The sequence below is a fragment of the Habropoda laboriosa genome, unplaced genomic scaffold (assembly GCF_001263275.1).
Source record: "Habropoda laboriosa isolate 0110345459 unplaced genomic scaffold, ASM126327v1 scaffold111, whole genome shotgun sequence".
Classification (NCBI taxonomy): domain Eukaryota; kingdom Metazoa; phylum Arthropoda; class Insecta; order Hymenoptera; family Apidae; genus Habropoda; species Habropoda laboriosa.
The window spans coordinates 358,760-376,029 of record NW_017100293.1 but is presented as its reverse complement, the minus strand read 5'-3'; the positions used below and the strand labels follow the sequence as shown (position 1 = coordinate 376,029).

Below are 17,270 nucleotides of genomic sequence, written 5' to 3'. Positions count from 1 at the left end.
TTAATAAGTAAATGTTGTTCAAATTATATCGTGTTTGATATCATTTTCATCAGAAAAATCTCAGCAACATGTTAAAAAAAATAGAAGATGAAAAAAAGTAAAATTAAAGAAAATATATTTTTCTATTATGATTTGTCGAGCCGTGAAATCTCGTAAAGGACAAGGACTGCGAGCGAGATAACATGGGCGCAGCAATGACGCAGACCTAGGCGTAGGACCATTTATACTGTCACTTGTAGAATCCAAACTTACTGACTCTTGTAGAGAATTTACTGTAGTTGATTCATCGCGTCGTCGAATGTCCCCATTCCCATAAACAAACGAAAATTTTCAGGAGCCTCTCGACTGCGCCTCGCGGCTCAATTTCCTCCAGTTCTCGCTCATCCCGTGCTTTGGCACACGTGACTTAATTAAGCCAGCGTACACTTCAGACCAAAGTGTACTCGAGACTAAATTCGTTTCTACATAAAAGAACAGCGAGCATTCTTTTCTTTCTCAAAGTTATCGACCATTCGAAGAAACGTTTTCCCGATGCGCCGTTACAATGCTAAACTGTTCTTAAACAAGGAGAAAAGACGAGAAGGTGGAGAAGGAGGAGGGTGTATGGCGCCATTAGTCGAAGTTCAGAGGAGGAAAATTTCCTTTCCTTTTCGAGGTTCATTATTGTCCGCTCTCCGCAGCCTCGTTAACCCTAGGCCACGGCGAGATTCGCGTGTCCCAGGCCGACATGGCACGTCTCGTTGGCTCCGTAAGCTTCCGTATCTCTGGACCCCTTTCGAAACTCGTGCACTACTCGGTGTGCATCCAGCCGGATGCGAGGCTCGCGAGATTGCGAACGAAACCGAACGCTCAAGTGCATACTTACGAGACTTCCCTTCCACTTCCTCCTCTAGCCCTTATTCTCTCCATTTTACGCTTCTTCTCTTACACTTCTTATCTTTTAACGCGAGCTTCTCTCTGTCTATTAACTTGTCTCACGTTTTACAATTACACACGCTAACAGGAGGTAGTACATCGTTCCTGGTGTTGCTTCAAGCACGACGGAAGGTGTTCGTCTTCGTTAGAATTAACGATTAATTTCCTCCTTTTTTTTTATGGATGTGTACATACACTTTTTGCTCGCACGTAAAGTTTTTACGAGACAGACTGCACACAGCTTTGCTTTAAAAGTCACCGACGTAATTGTCCTCTACAATTGTCATTACCTCGAGCAACTAGGGTAGCTCTTCCTCCCAGGCCAATAAATCCACCCTTGCCCTCGCTTTTATTTTTACTTCCCCCTGCCTAGCGATTACTCGCCTCAGACCTGTTCTCTTAACCCTTCGACTTCTGCCTCTTCCCCACTGGATGTCTGGTAGGAAGGCAGTTTCGCGTAAATACCCCAAGACCAAGATCAAACGATCCAGGGCGAATCGGTCGAGAGAGGGAGAGAGAAAAGGGGGTGAAGCTTGTTACCGAAAAAACGAGGCTTGACGAGATGGAAAGAATGGCGAATTAAGTAATGAAAGGCGGTGTGGATATTTGTTCGCGTGACTACGCGCTTTACCGCGGCCATTGTTCGCCATGGATTTTAAGTCGAATAATAACCAAGTCACGCCTTGAACCGTTTATCCGGTAATTGGACGAAACTCTTTTCCTCCTCGAGCCAGGTAACCACTTTCGTCACCATTATCCGCAGACTTACAACCTTCGAGCACGCTTGCTTTCCAGGTTGTTCGACTGTATCGGTTTCTTATTAGATCCACCAGAGGCTTAGAAGGCTCGACGTCAAAGGGAGTAATTACTTCACCGTCAAACACTCCTATCTTGCCTATCTCGCCACGATAGACCTTGTATCGAAGACTCTCCAACATTCCCATCGAAGTTTCCAAATTCTCTCCTTACTCTCGCCTCTCTCTCTCCGCTTCCTCCCGAGTCTCTGTGTGCAAGTTCACGGTGGGAAGTTGATCGAAAAGTGAGCTGTAGATATTTACCAGCCCACCTATGCCTGTTCTTCTTCCTGGAGAAAACATGCAACCGGTATCTGAGAAATTTCCGCACACACGCGAAACGTTATTGATCGTTTCCGAGCGGTTGCCGCGGCGGCTGCTTTCTACGCGAACTTTCCACGATACTCCCTTCGAGAAGAGTTTCGAACGAGACGTTGGATAAAACGATCCAACGCCGCTACTGCCCTAGGACGCTCGCGGAGAAGTCTACGATACCCTAGGGGTCCGCGAAGGGTGATCGCGTTTTATGGCAAGTGAGTCACGAGTCGAGGCCCTTTCCCTTCGTTTCGCTGTCACGATTATTCGTATCGGCTGTCCACCCTTCTTCTTTCGCCAAAGAGTTGTGCTCGTCTGGAGGAATGTCAATACACGCTGTCTACTGCGTCGTGAAATATTGAAAATTTCTACGACCGTGTTACGAACCCGTGAATTTTCGTTTCGTAGAATTAACACGGTTTATGCGTTAAATAGGCAAACTGTGCACTTTGTGCGACGTATTGCACGTAGATAACGTCTATCGTGAAAGTTTGCGATCACTGTGCATCGCAAGTTACCCAAACATTTTCAGAGAAAAGTTAGCATTTTAAGAATTTTTCAGTCGAAATAAACTAAATTGTTATCGGTCTCCGCAACGTCAGTTCAAAGATAATTCCAAAAAATTATTTGCGTCGATAATTAAGCATCGGAGACACGACCAAAAGTTTGGAATCGCCGTGCACCGCAAGTTACCCAAAACTTTCCAGAGAAACGTTAGCAATTTTAAGAATTTTTTATCAGTCGAAGTAAACTAAATTGTTGTTAGTCTGAGCGACGTCAGTTCGAAGATAGTTCCAAAAAATACTTTGCGTCGAAGACTAGGATCGCGGATGATTTACGAAGTCGAAGATCAACGGTTGGATTATTCCTCTTCCGCTGTCTGCAACGTTTCTGCGGTCGTAAACGTGTGTACAGTTTGGCAAAAATACTGGCCCTTTCGTTACTATAATTTAAAGATCCCCTCGACCCTTGACACTCGATTAACCACGCGCGCGTGGATTCTTGCGGTCGTCCGCTCCTCACCTGTAGGGATATACTCTTGACCTGCCCGAACCTCTGCACGCAACCTGCCATGCAAATGCATCGAGAGAGAGCTCCATTCCTGCGGAATTCCGCGGATACCGGCGTCAAGGCCACCGACTTCCCTTGAAAAAGTGGATCGTCGGTTAACGGAACACGGTTATTAATTTCCCTTCCACCTCCCTTCCTTTTTCACTGTTGCACGTTCATTTTAAAATATACTCGGTGACGCGGAAGAATTGTCGATCTTCACCTGAGATAAAAAGAAAATATATTCGAGTATAATTGGATATCATCGAGAATCATTTCCCACTATACCCTCATTACATAGAGGAGTTGCGGTAAATTTTTTATGCGCTATCGCGGAGGGAAAAGGCACCGAAACGGCCGAAAATTCCCTTTTTAATTGGCCGTCCGATAATTATCGAATTCCCGCACGGCCAGCTTTCCCCCCCGTTTTGCTTAATTACGTGTCGCGGCCGCGCTTCATTCTCCGGCTCCATTTTTCCCCTCGTCGATCCTCGTAATTTCGTTAGGCGCCTCTCCTCTCGTGCAATAAATTCCAAAATTGCACGCAGCCTGGTTATCGTTATTTACGCTCCTCGCTCCCGCCGCTGTCACCTGCATTCTCACCTCACAGCCTTCTTTCCTGACAAATGGGGCAGCCGTGCCAAATCTCGCGAAAATTGCTCTCCCTTCGTTTCGACGATTGTCATTACAATCGACAGAGGATAACAATTTACTCGACGTAAGTTTTGCTTCAAACTCGAGATTAAACGAAACGGCGATAGGAAATGAACGTCCATTGAGGGTAAAGAGGCGTATAGAGTAAAGAGAAAGAAAACACGAGCGTAGCGAAACACTGCATTAATTGGCACTAAAGAGTAAATCGATAGGAGAGAAACTTTAACGCGCACTCACGTTAAATCTACCAGCGTCAGACACGAAGGCGAAACCGTGCTAAAATCCCGCGGCGCTCTTTTCGGTTTGAAGTATCCATCGAAACGATCGTCGAGTCGTTAGACCGTGGCGCGTCAAGCATCGGGGCGTTTCACGCCGTTAACGATCGAGAACGTACGCAACATTGGTCGACGAGCCGACAATTAACCTCCCTGATTCCACTGATCCTCTCTCCTCCACGTATCTCTCTGCGCGTCCTCGCGCTCTTTCCTCCGCGTTCTCGATTCCTCGTTGATTACACGGAAATCGAAACCCCTCCTCGAAAAGTTGTCGAACAAAAAGATAAAGGGGAGAAGAGAGAGGGAGGAAAAGAAGGAAGGAGATAACACGTTGGATAAAAGACGACAAAGAATAGACAGACTCTGACTGGGGTACGTCAAGAGTGTGTGTGTTCTCGCATTGAAGACACGGCATTAGGTAATGTTTCGTTTCTCCCCCTCTCCGCCCCCGTCAGGTTCGCCACCTCTCGCCAGACTCTTCTCTTCTCCTCCTATCACTCTCCTTTTTGTTTTTAATGGTGTATCCTATTCCGGCGTATCCAGCGGGTGAAACGTCTGTGAAAAGGGAGGATTGCCCGAAGGAGACTCGCGCGAGTCCCTTTTATACGCTCTCTCGAAGGGCGTGTACAGGCGAAATAGAGCGGAACGCGCTTAACATGAAATACCCGTGTCGCCTTTCAACGCTCCGAGCAACCCTTTTTTCCCCGGGAGTTATTTGTTCAGTTTTTCGGCGCTTTCCGTGCCTCGCGCACGCCTCGTTTCATGCCTCCTTTAGGCCTTCTGCAACCTCGACCCCGTGCTGGCCTTCAACAGCCGGCTCTGCTCCTCACTCGGGTCAAGGGGAGCACGTTTGATGCTTGGAAATGAACTTTACTCTTGAAACTTCTCTACCCGGAATATCGATGAGGATTGGATCGCGCTTCTTTCTTCCAATTCGCCGATGACTTTCACCTATGTTTTCTCCGCCATTTTCACGATTCTCCCGACGGATGTAGATAGGATTACGAGAAATTTGCGTGGAATTTACGTATATTGCGGTATTTTGGATTTGTCGCTGCTGCTTTGTAACCGGTGTCTACAGAAGGATCCTACAGAAGGCGCATTGGTTGGCGCGGTTCAACAATAGGTCGACACTTATTGGGCCGGTAGCCGTATTGTGCGTGGGAGCTTTTGCAAACGCAGCCCGCGGTGACATTCAGCAGGTGGAGAAGAGGTTTCCGATACAAAAGGGCGGTTGCGAGAGGTTGCACAGCGCGAAACAGCGAGGTTGTAACGAGAGTTGCTGGTAGCATAGCGGAGGAACGGTGTGTAACGTCAGCCTCCGAGACGTCCACTTTCGTGGACGCGAAAGGGGTTCGCTTGTTCATCGTGAGTGCGCCGCATTGTGGAAATCATTTCACCCGTGGAAACGGCCTGGAAAGGCAAAACATTCCCGTTCGCCGCTCGACATTCCCCTTTTTACATCCTCTTCCTCCTCTCTCTCTCTGTATTTTTTTTTACAGACTCCAGTCTACGTCTTTCGGAATTCTTTCAAACGCTTCCAATTCTTCCCGCGGAATCTGGACGTTTTTCGAGGAATTGTCGTCCGCGTTTCTGACGTGTGCTTCGAAGTGAACGTTGGGAGTATCGAGGTTTCGTTGTGTTTTTCGAGGTGGTAGGTCGATTAAAAGTAAAAATGGAGATTGAATGGGAACAGGAAGAAGGCAACAGGGTAGACACGAGCCGGTAACGAGATCACACGTGCTCTGGGACGGGGCTGGAAATTGGATTTTCGTCCAATCACGCCCTGTTCCGCGTCTGGAGACTCGTTTTCCTTTGGTCGTCCCGCGAGCTTCGTAACGACGTCGCCGCTTTCGTTTACGGAAATTTTCAACCAACGAATCACTTCGTCCAGCTGTTATTAGTTGACGAATTACGGTAGATCTACCTTCTCTAAACTTCGTATCGTACAGGGTAAGTAATGTTGCTTAAAGTGCCGGCTATTTTGTTGGAAACCTGACTTAAAGCTCTGCAATATTTACGAGTTTTGCCGAAACGTGCACTTTTACTTTAAAAGTGCAAATAATGATTCATTTTTTATTTTTAAATCAAGTAAAATAACTCTTGTAAAACAGAAAATTTCTGTTGGAAAATTTTACACAGTGCTTATTACAGGCACGGCGACGATTTTTAATCATACAAATATTTAGCCACATATATCTTTTTCTGCACAAACAGGTAAAAAAGCTTTCAGGCGCTTAATCGCTAGTCCGCGTATTACGCCTCAACCCTTATGTCAATAACCACAATTGTCGTTTACTTTGCCGCCCAATGTTAGTAGTTTCCCAATAACAAAATTCTAAACTTGAAGCAAACAGGGGTAGGAAATGTGCGAAATAACAACGTTCTGGCCGAATATTAAAATCAAATATTTCGAGTGAGAATGTGCAAAAGAGTACCCGGTTATTCACATAAGGGTTAACCCTTTGCGCTCTACTGGCGCCAGTATGGCGACATTTGTAACACGTATCATGGGTTCGTTCAAGTCTCGTTGATATTGAAATAAAGTCGATTAACAGAAGAAATGAAACGAAACAATTTCATAAAGATTTCGAATTTTTCTTTTCAATTTTGAACTTTCGAAAGTTTCACTGCCAAAGGGAGAGTTGAAAGAAATGCAAAGGGTTAAAACGGGTCCGGCGCTTAGTGATATTACAATTTCGTATTTTATTCAGATCCACAGAACCGTCACTTTCGTTCACATTTTTAATCGTCGTAATGCAAGGTTTTCCTCTTAAGAAAAAAAAAGAGTAGGCTGGCTATTCTTTTTGTTCAGAGAAGCACGATGTGCCCCACTGTGCGATGTAAAACGCGTCCGATTGTTTCACAACGTACAGCGTTGTTTCCTGATTACGTGTCCGGCGGCCACTTTCTTCATCTGGAGACACCAGACACACAATGGTGCGAACTGAAAATCACGCAGATCGTTTCGGTGGATTCGTTTCCCTTTTCGAACAATGCGGGGAGAGAAAACGCTCCGGTGTCAATGACACGCACACAGCTCCTCCGCTGCTGCCTCTCGTTCGTTGCACTCTGCCACGCATCAGACGCTGTTTGCTCTCCTAACATGCCTCCTCTTTACCTTCTTTCAACTCTTCATCCCTTACGCCTCGCTTCTTTCAATTTTTGGAGAAATAATCGGCAACCTGTGCGGAATTCACAGAGAGTCACTTGTTAACGATCGTTAACACGTTCGCAAGCGTCACAATTCTCTGCGTGAATAGTATTATCTACATGTAATACGTCATCAAAATGCACAGTTTGAGTATTTAACCCTTCTGTCAGTAAACAAAATTGACTTTCTGACGAGAAAATTCGAAACTTGGAGTGAACACATGTAAATATGCGGAGATCGAATATTTTAAGCGAGAAAATGTGCAAAAATAAGGGTTAACGAATATCAGGTGTTTATCAGTGCAGGAATTATGTGAAACTGGTAAAAATATAGATATTAAGAATGTACCTTATCTGTTAAGAACCAGACTTTTCACTTTGGTACTACAAATCTGTTTGACCCTTTCGATCATCGTTGTAATGGGTGCTAAATTCAGGTCAATTTTTGTTGGAATATTCAAGCGAGACTATTGGTTTTAGTCATACTTTTCTTTCCTAAACAGCAAACATTTCACACCATCACTTAGTAATCCCTCCATCATTCAGAGCACGGGTGTCCAACCTTTCGATTTGCCTGGGCCGTACGAAATATTTAATACAGTTAACAAAACCTCCTTTACTTGCAATTGAGTCGTGAAAAATACCGTTAAAAATCACATAATAATGTTAAAAGTTTGCGATATTGTGCAGGTTGGACACGCCTGATTTAGAGCCTCGTCCTTTAGTAATCCCTGAACCCAAAATAACCCCTATTTTTCGTTATATCCTACACACTGCTTTCTTCCAATTTTTACATTTTGTCGAGCAGTCTTTGCACAAAGATTTTCAGGACTTTGACTAAATTATCGATTGTACGACACTGCCCAATTCTTTCGTCCAAGTTCCGTTACTTCTCCTACCCTGAAATTATTAAATACAAGAAGTGGAAGGTTAAGAAATAGACTGTACGGAATACAATCCCACTGGTCACGAAAGGGTTAAGTACTTGCGAAGAATTCCTCTCCCTTATTTTCCCTGAAGAATTCCGCAATCATCTCGTTGGCGAGCTAACGAGGGTACAAATTCCTCAACTTTGTTACTCATCTTCGAGTGGAACTCTCGTCGCAATTTTCGCCAGACAGAACGAACCACGCCACAAGAGAAGATTCAGGCAGGTAGAACGGGCTGGGAGCAGCGTGTGTTAAAATAAAGCCACGCGTCAGCCGTAAAACCGCACACGGGACGTCGAGTGACATGCATCGCGGTGGATTAAGTCGCGTTCGTTTCACGCGTCTCTCTTCCTCCGGCTTTTTTCCCTCCTCGCCGCCGATGGAACCGCGAACCGACGACCGCCGCAGTGGCACTCGTTGCATCGCTTCGACCGGACCTTAAACCGCGTGTCCGAGGCCGTGATCGGCCTAAAAGTCGCCACCGTGGGGATGATGGAGTCGTTGAAACCCTGGGAATCCAGGACCTTGGAGAGGCTCTCATTCAGAAAGCTCAAGAGGAAGATTTCCAGGTGGTACGTACGGTTAGATCCTGTCGCTCAACTTTGGCAAGTGTTTCATGGGCAAAGCAGAGTTTAATCCTACGGAATTTCTCTCTCTGCCATTTGTTAGGAAAGTTTCAGTTAAATGTTCTAATATTTTATTAAATTCTTATCGAAGTTCTCCGATACGAATTCTCCTTTGAGCGTAAATTTGTTACATATTATTCTTAACCATTGCTACGTATTGTATTTAAGGATATTAAAATGTGTCAATTCGAACGATACGTTAACACTATATAGGACTCATTAGCGACTTTTCAAGAGTGAATTTTTAGATAACCAAAACGCGACTAAAAAATGAAACTCCTATCGAAACAAATAGATGTATAGACGAAGTAAACAAACTCGGAAAGTTACAAACAATGCTACTCAGTATGGAACACTTCCTTTTTTTAGAAAGTTCCTAACGGACGTTTTAACTCTGCTGCTCGTTTTAGCCTTAATACACGAGAAAGAGTATTCCGAACTCCATTTTCGTACAGGAATGAAACAGAGGTATTCTCCTCGGTAGCATCTTCTACCTCGTTTATGCCGAAGCGATGTTTATCTTTTCTCGAACAAAGGTCTCCGAACAAAAGATCCCGCAAATTGTCAAAGGCTAAGTAAGAAATATTGACCGAGGTTCTCGAGTGAGAAACGGAGTCTTTCTATTGATAGAACTTCTTATTCATAATGCACTGTTTTTCCCCCGTCGGTGGCCACGTTAAATCTCGTAATATCTCCTGCAGCTACTCCCCCTTTCGCGATAAAAGGCTAGAGACTCGTGCAAGGTTGGAGATCAGCCGGCCGTTTGCGCAACAAGAACACCAAAGAAGAATCGCAGCGGTCGCTTGCGGAGAGCTGGCGACGCCGATATCAAGCAGCGTCATTCCAATTAGCGCCACAGATCAATAGCGTCTACGGAATGCCGGAGAACGTCTGACTGTAGTCGCGTTTCCGAAATGAAACCGGGAGATCCATTCCCTTTCCCAACGTAAATTCACCATTAGAATGGGAGAATGGAGCATGTTAATTCGACTGACGAGCTATTCACTGTTCCTATTCAACGACGCTGTCGTATCATAGTACTCTAAACGCGCCAAAATGGGGCCTGGAAATGTTCAACCACGAGGATCGCAGCTCTCCCGAGTAACGCGATAAAAATTCCAAGTAGATATCCGCGGAAAAAGGTAGAAACGAAGAAGATGAAACGAAACGTAACAGGTATAAGCTGTTAACCCGAATCTTCTCTCGCGAAAGACCAAAGAACGTCTTAAAGCATCCGACTGACAAGTGAACACACGGATTCTCGTTGGCTCGGAAGATCTCGAGTGTGCTACTTGCGTTTAACGCGCGCTCTTGCTTCTTTTCGACGCTGTCCCCGACTTAAGCAGCGAGCACCTCGAGGAAATCGGTTCAATGGCTTGAAGAGGCCAGCCGGAGCCAGTGGATGACACTCAAACGTGTTGGCCTGCCTCTGCGTGAATTACATAATGCTTACGCATTGATTGCGTGCCGCTAATGGCGACCGGATCTCCACGTCGACGGCCCCTCCCTTTCTGTTCCTGATTTCACTCGTTTCTGCTCTTCAACGCCGCTTTTCGCCGCTCCTGTGAAACATAATGTAGCGTGAAACCGCTGGAATGTTTCAACGCTTGCTCGTTGCACGCTATATGCTTGTTGCCCGAGATTATTTCGAGTCTGCGTAATTCTGGGCACTCCTGGAAAATGGGAAATATTTTTCTTTTTTTGTAATATTTGAAGATTGGTTAAAATTGCAGAAGGTGTAACAGGACAAGTCAGCTGTTTTGCAAAACGTAGAAATTCCTTTGGCTCGCGTTTCACACGTGCCTGAGCAAACACAGAGACACGTGGAATTAGATGAACTCGCGTTATCCGATCGGCGCCGTGCTCCTCCTACCTCTTCGTCTTCTACGTTCGGAAAAATAGTGAAAAGTTCGGCGGGAGGACGAGAGGAAAGTTTGCCGGAGAAAGTTTCAGTCGCCACCCCTTACTCGTCCACCTCGAAATTCCCTTCTTTTCGACCGTCGTGTCGCGGAATGCGTAGTATTCTCCGAGTGGATACCGGAGAGTGGAATTGTTTAGATATTATCAATGAAAGACGTGTTTCATATTTTACTCCGATGCATAAGTGATAGCAGACGTCTATTTAATATCTGTACCTCGAATATCTTTTCAAATTTATGGTCGTGCCCCTAGATATCTATGGATCTATAGAATATACAGTAAATCTACAGGAAGAAGGTATAAAATGTACGGAATTTAGGTTTACCATTTTTCGGTACGCTGGAATTGATCTCTAGAATTTTATAAAAGTTTCCGAGTTCCGTTGAACCCACTAGGTCGTCTAGTACCAATATAAGCTGCTGTGTACTGTAATCTGCGTGGCTGCACTTGCCGTGACAAGTTTCGTCGTCTGCTAAGCTTCTTCCTTCTTTGTACTTGTTTAACCCTTTCAGATCTGAATATAGATGCAGGTTGATATTGTACATCAGCAGAGTGCAATATTGAATAATTAATATTCATTGGTTCATTCGACACCTGCACGTTAAATTTCCACGGCCAATTATGTCTGGACCACGCCTCTTCTCCCGCATCTCAACAAAAGATGTCACCATTCTCAGCCAGAGAGAAAGGGAGAGAGAGAAATGGCCCCTTTTAACGATTTTCTCCGAATGTCCGTGCCGGCTCCGTGCAGCCGGTGAATCTTTAATTCTCCGCTTATCGACCAGTCGCCGTGTGTCTGTCTTTCGCGCTGAATTCTCCGTCGTTCCCGTACGTTGACATTTTAATCGACCCTAGCCGATACTCCATCGCGCTGTCGCGGAAAATTAAGAGGGACTTGTCGCGGCAGAGACAGAGGGACGCCACGGAGAGAAACGGTTTACGGCCGTGGCGATTTTAATTAAGTCGGTGTGTGTGTGTCGGCCAGCCAGCCACAGTGCAGCAGCCGCATCGGCGTTGGCTGTTCGCCTGTTTCCGCCATCGCGACGCTTCTTTTAATCTCGCCCAAGACGTCCGACGTGTATCGAGGTACATATCCGCGAGACATCTTCGATCCATGAATTATTCAGGGAATAAATTATTCAGCCGGGTCGTTGTTGCCCTGCTAGATATGTGATCGCCTGGAAAAACAGGTGATTTCACTGTCTACGCTCTCTGGCGGGTCAATGATTCGATACTAATGAGATGCTCGTCTAGAAGGGAACGTTAGAATAGTTCGCGTGTAAAATGTACACCTTGTCTCGAAAAGTAGATATCGCGATTTTTTTCAAGCACTCAGAAACCTGGTAATTCGGTAACCGGAAAATTCCAGTTCTTTTTTAAACTTTGCAGTTTTGTAGGGGACCTGGAGAGAAGTATCGGACAATTTTTTCTTCAGTTCGTTGTCTTATATGGTATAGAAAGGCATTAAATTTTTGTTATACTACAGTCTACTGTGTCTACTACAGTCTAAGTATCTTCATTCAAGAGCTGTTTTCGCCCCGAAGAGCCGAAAAGGGGCCGAAAAAAAATTGCCCGATACTTCTCTTGAAATTTTGAAGAGAATCGGAATTTTCGGGTTACCAAAGTTCCCTTGAGAGTGCTTTAAAAGAATCGTGACATCAAGATAAGTCGAAATAATGGAATAACGTATCTTCGAAAAGAAAGGGAAGATAAGTTACTCCGCAATTCCGACTTATTTCGATTTTTCATGCAGGGGTCGCTATAGCAGAAGGACAAGACTGCGGCGTAATGCAGGAATTTTCTAGAGCGACTGGAATTGAGGGTATTCTTCTGTTTAAAATTTCAGTCAGGATTTGCTGACGGTATGCAGAGAGCTGAACCTGGAGAATTCGGTGGAGGAGTTAATGAGAGAATTAGGGGCGGACGAGCACGGTCGCATTTCCTATCAAGAGTTCCTCAGGTGCCGATTGGCTCTCCGACCGGAAATCGAGGCGCTCAGGTCTGGCAAGCACAGATCTAGTCCGCATCACACGCACACGCCGGAATATCTACCTACAAGTAGCGACAACAGCCTTGGTAAGCCTCTTCGATCGAAGAAATCTCGCTGATCCGAGTGAAATTCTACTATCGACTAATTAAAAAAAAGAAACATTAATTTTTTCTCTTTAACCCTTTCGCTGCGGCAGATTTTAATACACAATCAATTTTTAATCACGACTGCAAAATTTCTTATTTTGGCCGTATCCTTTGAAATTCGGTTTATTGAATTAACACATTGACTTTGGAGCGCTTAGAGCCGCGCTTGACATGGGAACAAGATGATTTCGCGTCTTTTCTTTCAGTCGCGTTACTTTGGAAAAAATTACTGTAACTGTTTAAAAGAGAAATTGTACCATTTATAGCGTTTTATAAATTTACTTTGAGACAGATATGCGAAAGTAAAAAATCTGGATGACGCATATTCTTCAATTTGCCACACTAGTGTTTCTTTTTTTTAATTTAAATCGATCGATGCACCAATGCAAAAACTTCCATCGAGTCGTGTTTCCCTCCGTTCCTAAAATAATCAATCTCACGGAGAGTACACGACTGTTTATGCACTAAAATTTCTCGTGACTGATTGAGGGTTAAATTGCACCAAATTGCTCCAACTTTTGAAAACGCCTATAGGCGGCAATAGCAACGAAGGGGTTAACAGCGATAAATTTCATCGCAGACGATGTTCCATTTGGGGTGTCTTCGTTCAGGTACCGTATCCGGTCGGCATGAACGCTGGGAATTCGACAGCGGAGCGCGGGATCTCTCGCCGGAACCTCACACCCTGCAGAAACTAGTGGAGGCAGCCGCAGGGGGTACTGGAAACATGCTAGACTTAGCAAACAAGGTGAGTTCATACGATTAAAACCCACCATCCTCGCCTATCTTCTTCTCTCCACCGGTCTAGATTCACCATCCGAATCGTTTTCTCTATCCACCGTAGAAGATGCACGTTGTACGCGTATGCACATTCTTAAACGTGTACAACGGTAAAATTGGAACAGAGTTATTTAGCTTGTGACGCGACTGCTCTCCCCCATCCGGCTGAAAGGCCCAAGGGAAATGTGAAAAGGGAAAGAAAAGATTTCAAAGGAGGCTGGCCTCTCTCTATATAGAGCAGTGCGAAGCGGCGTGAAACTGCCAAGTGCAAATTACCCCCTCGTAGACACTGGCAACTAACTCCTTTCGACGGAAAAACGCCGCTGCTTTCAGTTTCTTCCGTCTACCGTCTACGTGGTCCCTCTTGTTCCTCACCGGCCAGTTGATACCTCTTTACCTCGATTCCAATTTCCTCGCCCAGCCGCAATTAACGTGCCTCCTGGACGAGAACCTCTATTATGTGACGATCGAAGTCCCACTGTCTCGCTCTCTCTCTCTTTACCGTTCCTTCGGGATAAGTCGCGAGAATGCTTCGAATTCTTAACAGTGTTCCAGTTTTCTACTGGATCGATAAACGTCCTCGGATATTCTAGCACGTCTTTTAGAGAAGTTTCGGATGATTCGATTGACTGACTGATCGGATGATTCCTCGAAAGAATCTGGAATATAGTAGATAATCGATAATTTAATGGAATATTCAGGAAGATGTTTATTTTTACGTATTCCCACTAACGTCTAGTCAGCTATAAAATGGAAGTTTCAGTAGTTTCCTCGAGCTTCTTCTTCGTCGGCTATAGATCGCGTACAGAGGGGGAAAAAAAGGAAATAAAAGTCGGTCGAATTCCAAGGCGGTGAGGAATTATCGCGGAGCAGTCGCGAGGAAACGATGAACCGTGGGGTAGAGGGATAACCGGAGAATGGCACACGGCATTTACAGCCTATAAATAACCGTTATTACGTAGTGCATTACCGCACCGAAAAAGCGAGAAAGCAGCAAGAGCAAACGTTTAGCCAGCTGCGCGGAGGTGAAGCCACGGGACCTCAGGCGAGGCAACCTGAAGTACGTAGTTTGCCCACGAAGAAAGGGATCTCGACTCTCGTCTCGAGCCCACGGAGTAACGCTGAAACGTAGAAGCGGGATGAACACTCGAACAACTGGTCCAGAATCTGCGAGTTAAGTTTTCGGAACTTGGAGGTTTAGAATTTGTCACTCCAACGACTTTCGCGGGAGATGTACCCTGGAACAACTGGTTGAGAAGCTGCAACTAGAACTTTGGGTTTCTTCTATTTGGAGCTTATGTTAGAATTTTAACAGGTTGAATGCCGGACCAATTCTAGGTAACTCGTCCACGGCACTGAAATTCATTTTTTATTTAAATACGACACATTTCAGTATGCATAAATAATATGTCAACGGTCAGAGACAGAACTATTTAACCCCTTGTCGTGTAACAACGAGTCAGACTCGTACCACAGATTTTGGTGAAGATCTGATAAAAACAGTTATATCGGTAAGAAAAATTTTAATTTTAATTTTTCATTTCATTTGTGAAACTGAAGACTGGCAAATTTAGTTAATCTACAGTACGTTATCTCTTCTTACTTCATGTAGTACTAAAACGATAATCAGTTGACGCTTAGATGATTAATCAGGAAAGAAGGGGTTAAATATGCTGTGTGATGCATTGTATGAAAATTTTACAAATATTACAATTTATTCGAATTACAGTAGTGCACACATGAGCGTCCGCATTCGGTCCCGACTGATGCGGACGCTTAAGTGGGCAGGTGACTTCTGCGAATTTAACTAAAGAAAAGAGAGGAGATGTGTCTGAGTCGGATACCGATATTTCTAGTGTCGGTTGTTCACATTCAGGAGTCGATATCGAATCACTTTGTTTCACTCGGCACGTTCGAACCCCACTCCGATGTCCCATTTCCGGCGGGGACAGCGACGGACGCTTAAGTGTGCAAAAATGCGGACGCTTATGCGTGCACTACTGTAAACGCTTTCGCTAATTTTGCTAAAATTTCAAAACATCTAACATTCGATTTAATTTCCAGTTACAGTTTATTCATAAAAAATTCCTGAATTGGTCCTTTTAGACGTGCAACAAAACGAACGATTTACCGCTCGTTGTACGTGTGTACGGTTGAGCATTCCATTGGAAGGCAGCATCGGAATATCTGTGAAACAACATTGAATCCGCGTGGGCTATTACAGCCCACGTGAGCGCACCTTTCCATTCGTCTTATCGTCGTTCCGGGTGGCGGAGTCGATTCACGGCGTATCGAGTCGGAACGTCATCGACACGGACGCCTGTTTTAATTGCAAAACCATCACGCGTAGAGCCGCGCCGCGACGCTTTGCTTAACGCGAGCGCCACGTGATTTATGCGCTTCGCGTACCTTTACGATTCATGGGCGGGACAATTTACGATAGGTGGAAGACCTCCACGGACCTCCTTATCGATAGCAAAAGTCTCGAGCGTTTATTACACTGCACCTCTCTACCGGGGGATTATTTATTACCCGGGAAGTGTGAAAATCACCGGCGTGCCTGTCGACTAATGACTCTGCTCGATTAGAGAAACGGGGACGCGATTGCATTCAGAATGATTCCATTAACAGAGCTAACTAGTCGCGGAGCGATCGCCGTTTAAAGTCAAGCAACCGGGGGACACTTGTTCTTGAGACATAGTTACAGTGGAACGAGACGAGATTGCGTTGATTCTCATGGTGTAGCAGAGACGCGATAATTTTCAGGAGAATAATAATCGTTTTTGGTAGATTTTTATTTGACATGCCGCGCACGTGCTGTAAGACGCTAACAATGGACGGTATGGGACAGAGGAGAAAAAGAAACGCAAATGCTTGAGACTAAGGCCAGGACTACACGGGCGTTTTCTCCGCCGAAGTATGTACGTGCGTTTTCAGGAAGAATCAATTCGGTATAAAAATTCCAGTTTTCGTACATCTCCCTTGCAACTTCGTCCCACAATTTAACCTTTGTATCTCTATTACCATATTCTTTGCACTGTATGTCGTATAGTGTAGGTCGCTTTTCAATTTCAGTAATGAATTTTTCTGCATCGAACGTTTCTACTTATAAAATTTCTGCACCTCACTGCCGTGTAATCAAACAGATGGCGTTTCGCGAGCGTGTCAAAGCGTTTCAGAGCGTTTTTTACGTAGTCAATTGCATTAAAACACACAGTTCCTATTTCGGCGGAGGAAACGCGGCACGCAAAACGCCCGTGTAGTCCTGAGCTAAAAGAACACGCAAATAACAATGAAAATCACAGCGGTCTAAATATTTCTCCAATAATTTTTCGTACAATTAGTCTTGCACGTACAATTTATTCCTTGTATTCAAGTCCAACGTTGAAAAAAAACGCAAGATTACAAATGTACATCTAGGAAAGATGAAAATATGGTCGTTGGTTGCCAGACAGACCTCGCCCAAAGCGAGCCGAAACTTGCGGTAAACTACGAAATGCACTTTGCCGTCGCGGCGCTAACAAACGACTTGGAAGTCTGCAGTTTCCACTGAGCTTTAACTCCCGACTAAATCTCAGACTCCTCTTTTCCTCCTGGCGTGTTCCGCGTGCACGAAAGTTCGCGCCAGTAGGAAGCCACGTCGCGGTGAATCGATCTCGAGAAACTAACGTGGAACCTTACACTCCCACCTCCTACGAGAGACACTTTGTCGCGGGTGGCCGC

General features: G+C 45.0%; 1 protein-coding gene across 1 annotated transcript in view; it reads left to right on the top strand.

Annotated features, from left to right (window-relative positions):
* LOC108573854 (colorectal mutant cancer protein) overlaps positions 1-17,270 on the top strand; it is a 54,447-nt gene that overhangs the window by 7,695 nt on the left and 29,482 nt on the right. Inside the window, exons 2-3 of the mRNA XM_017936331.1 lie at positions 12,478-12,707; positions 13,379-13,515. Of these exons, the coding sequence (XP_017791820.1) occupies positions 12,478-12,707; positions 13,379-13,515 (367 nt within the window). The remainder of the gene's footprint in view (positions 1-12,477; positions 12,708-13,378; positions 13,516-17,270) is intronic.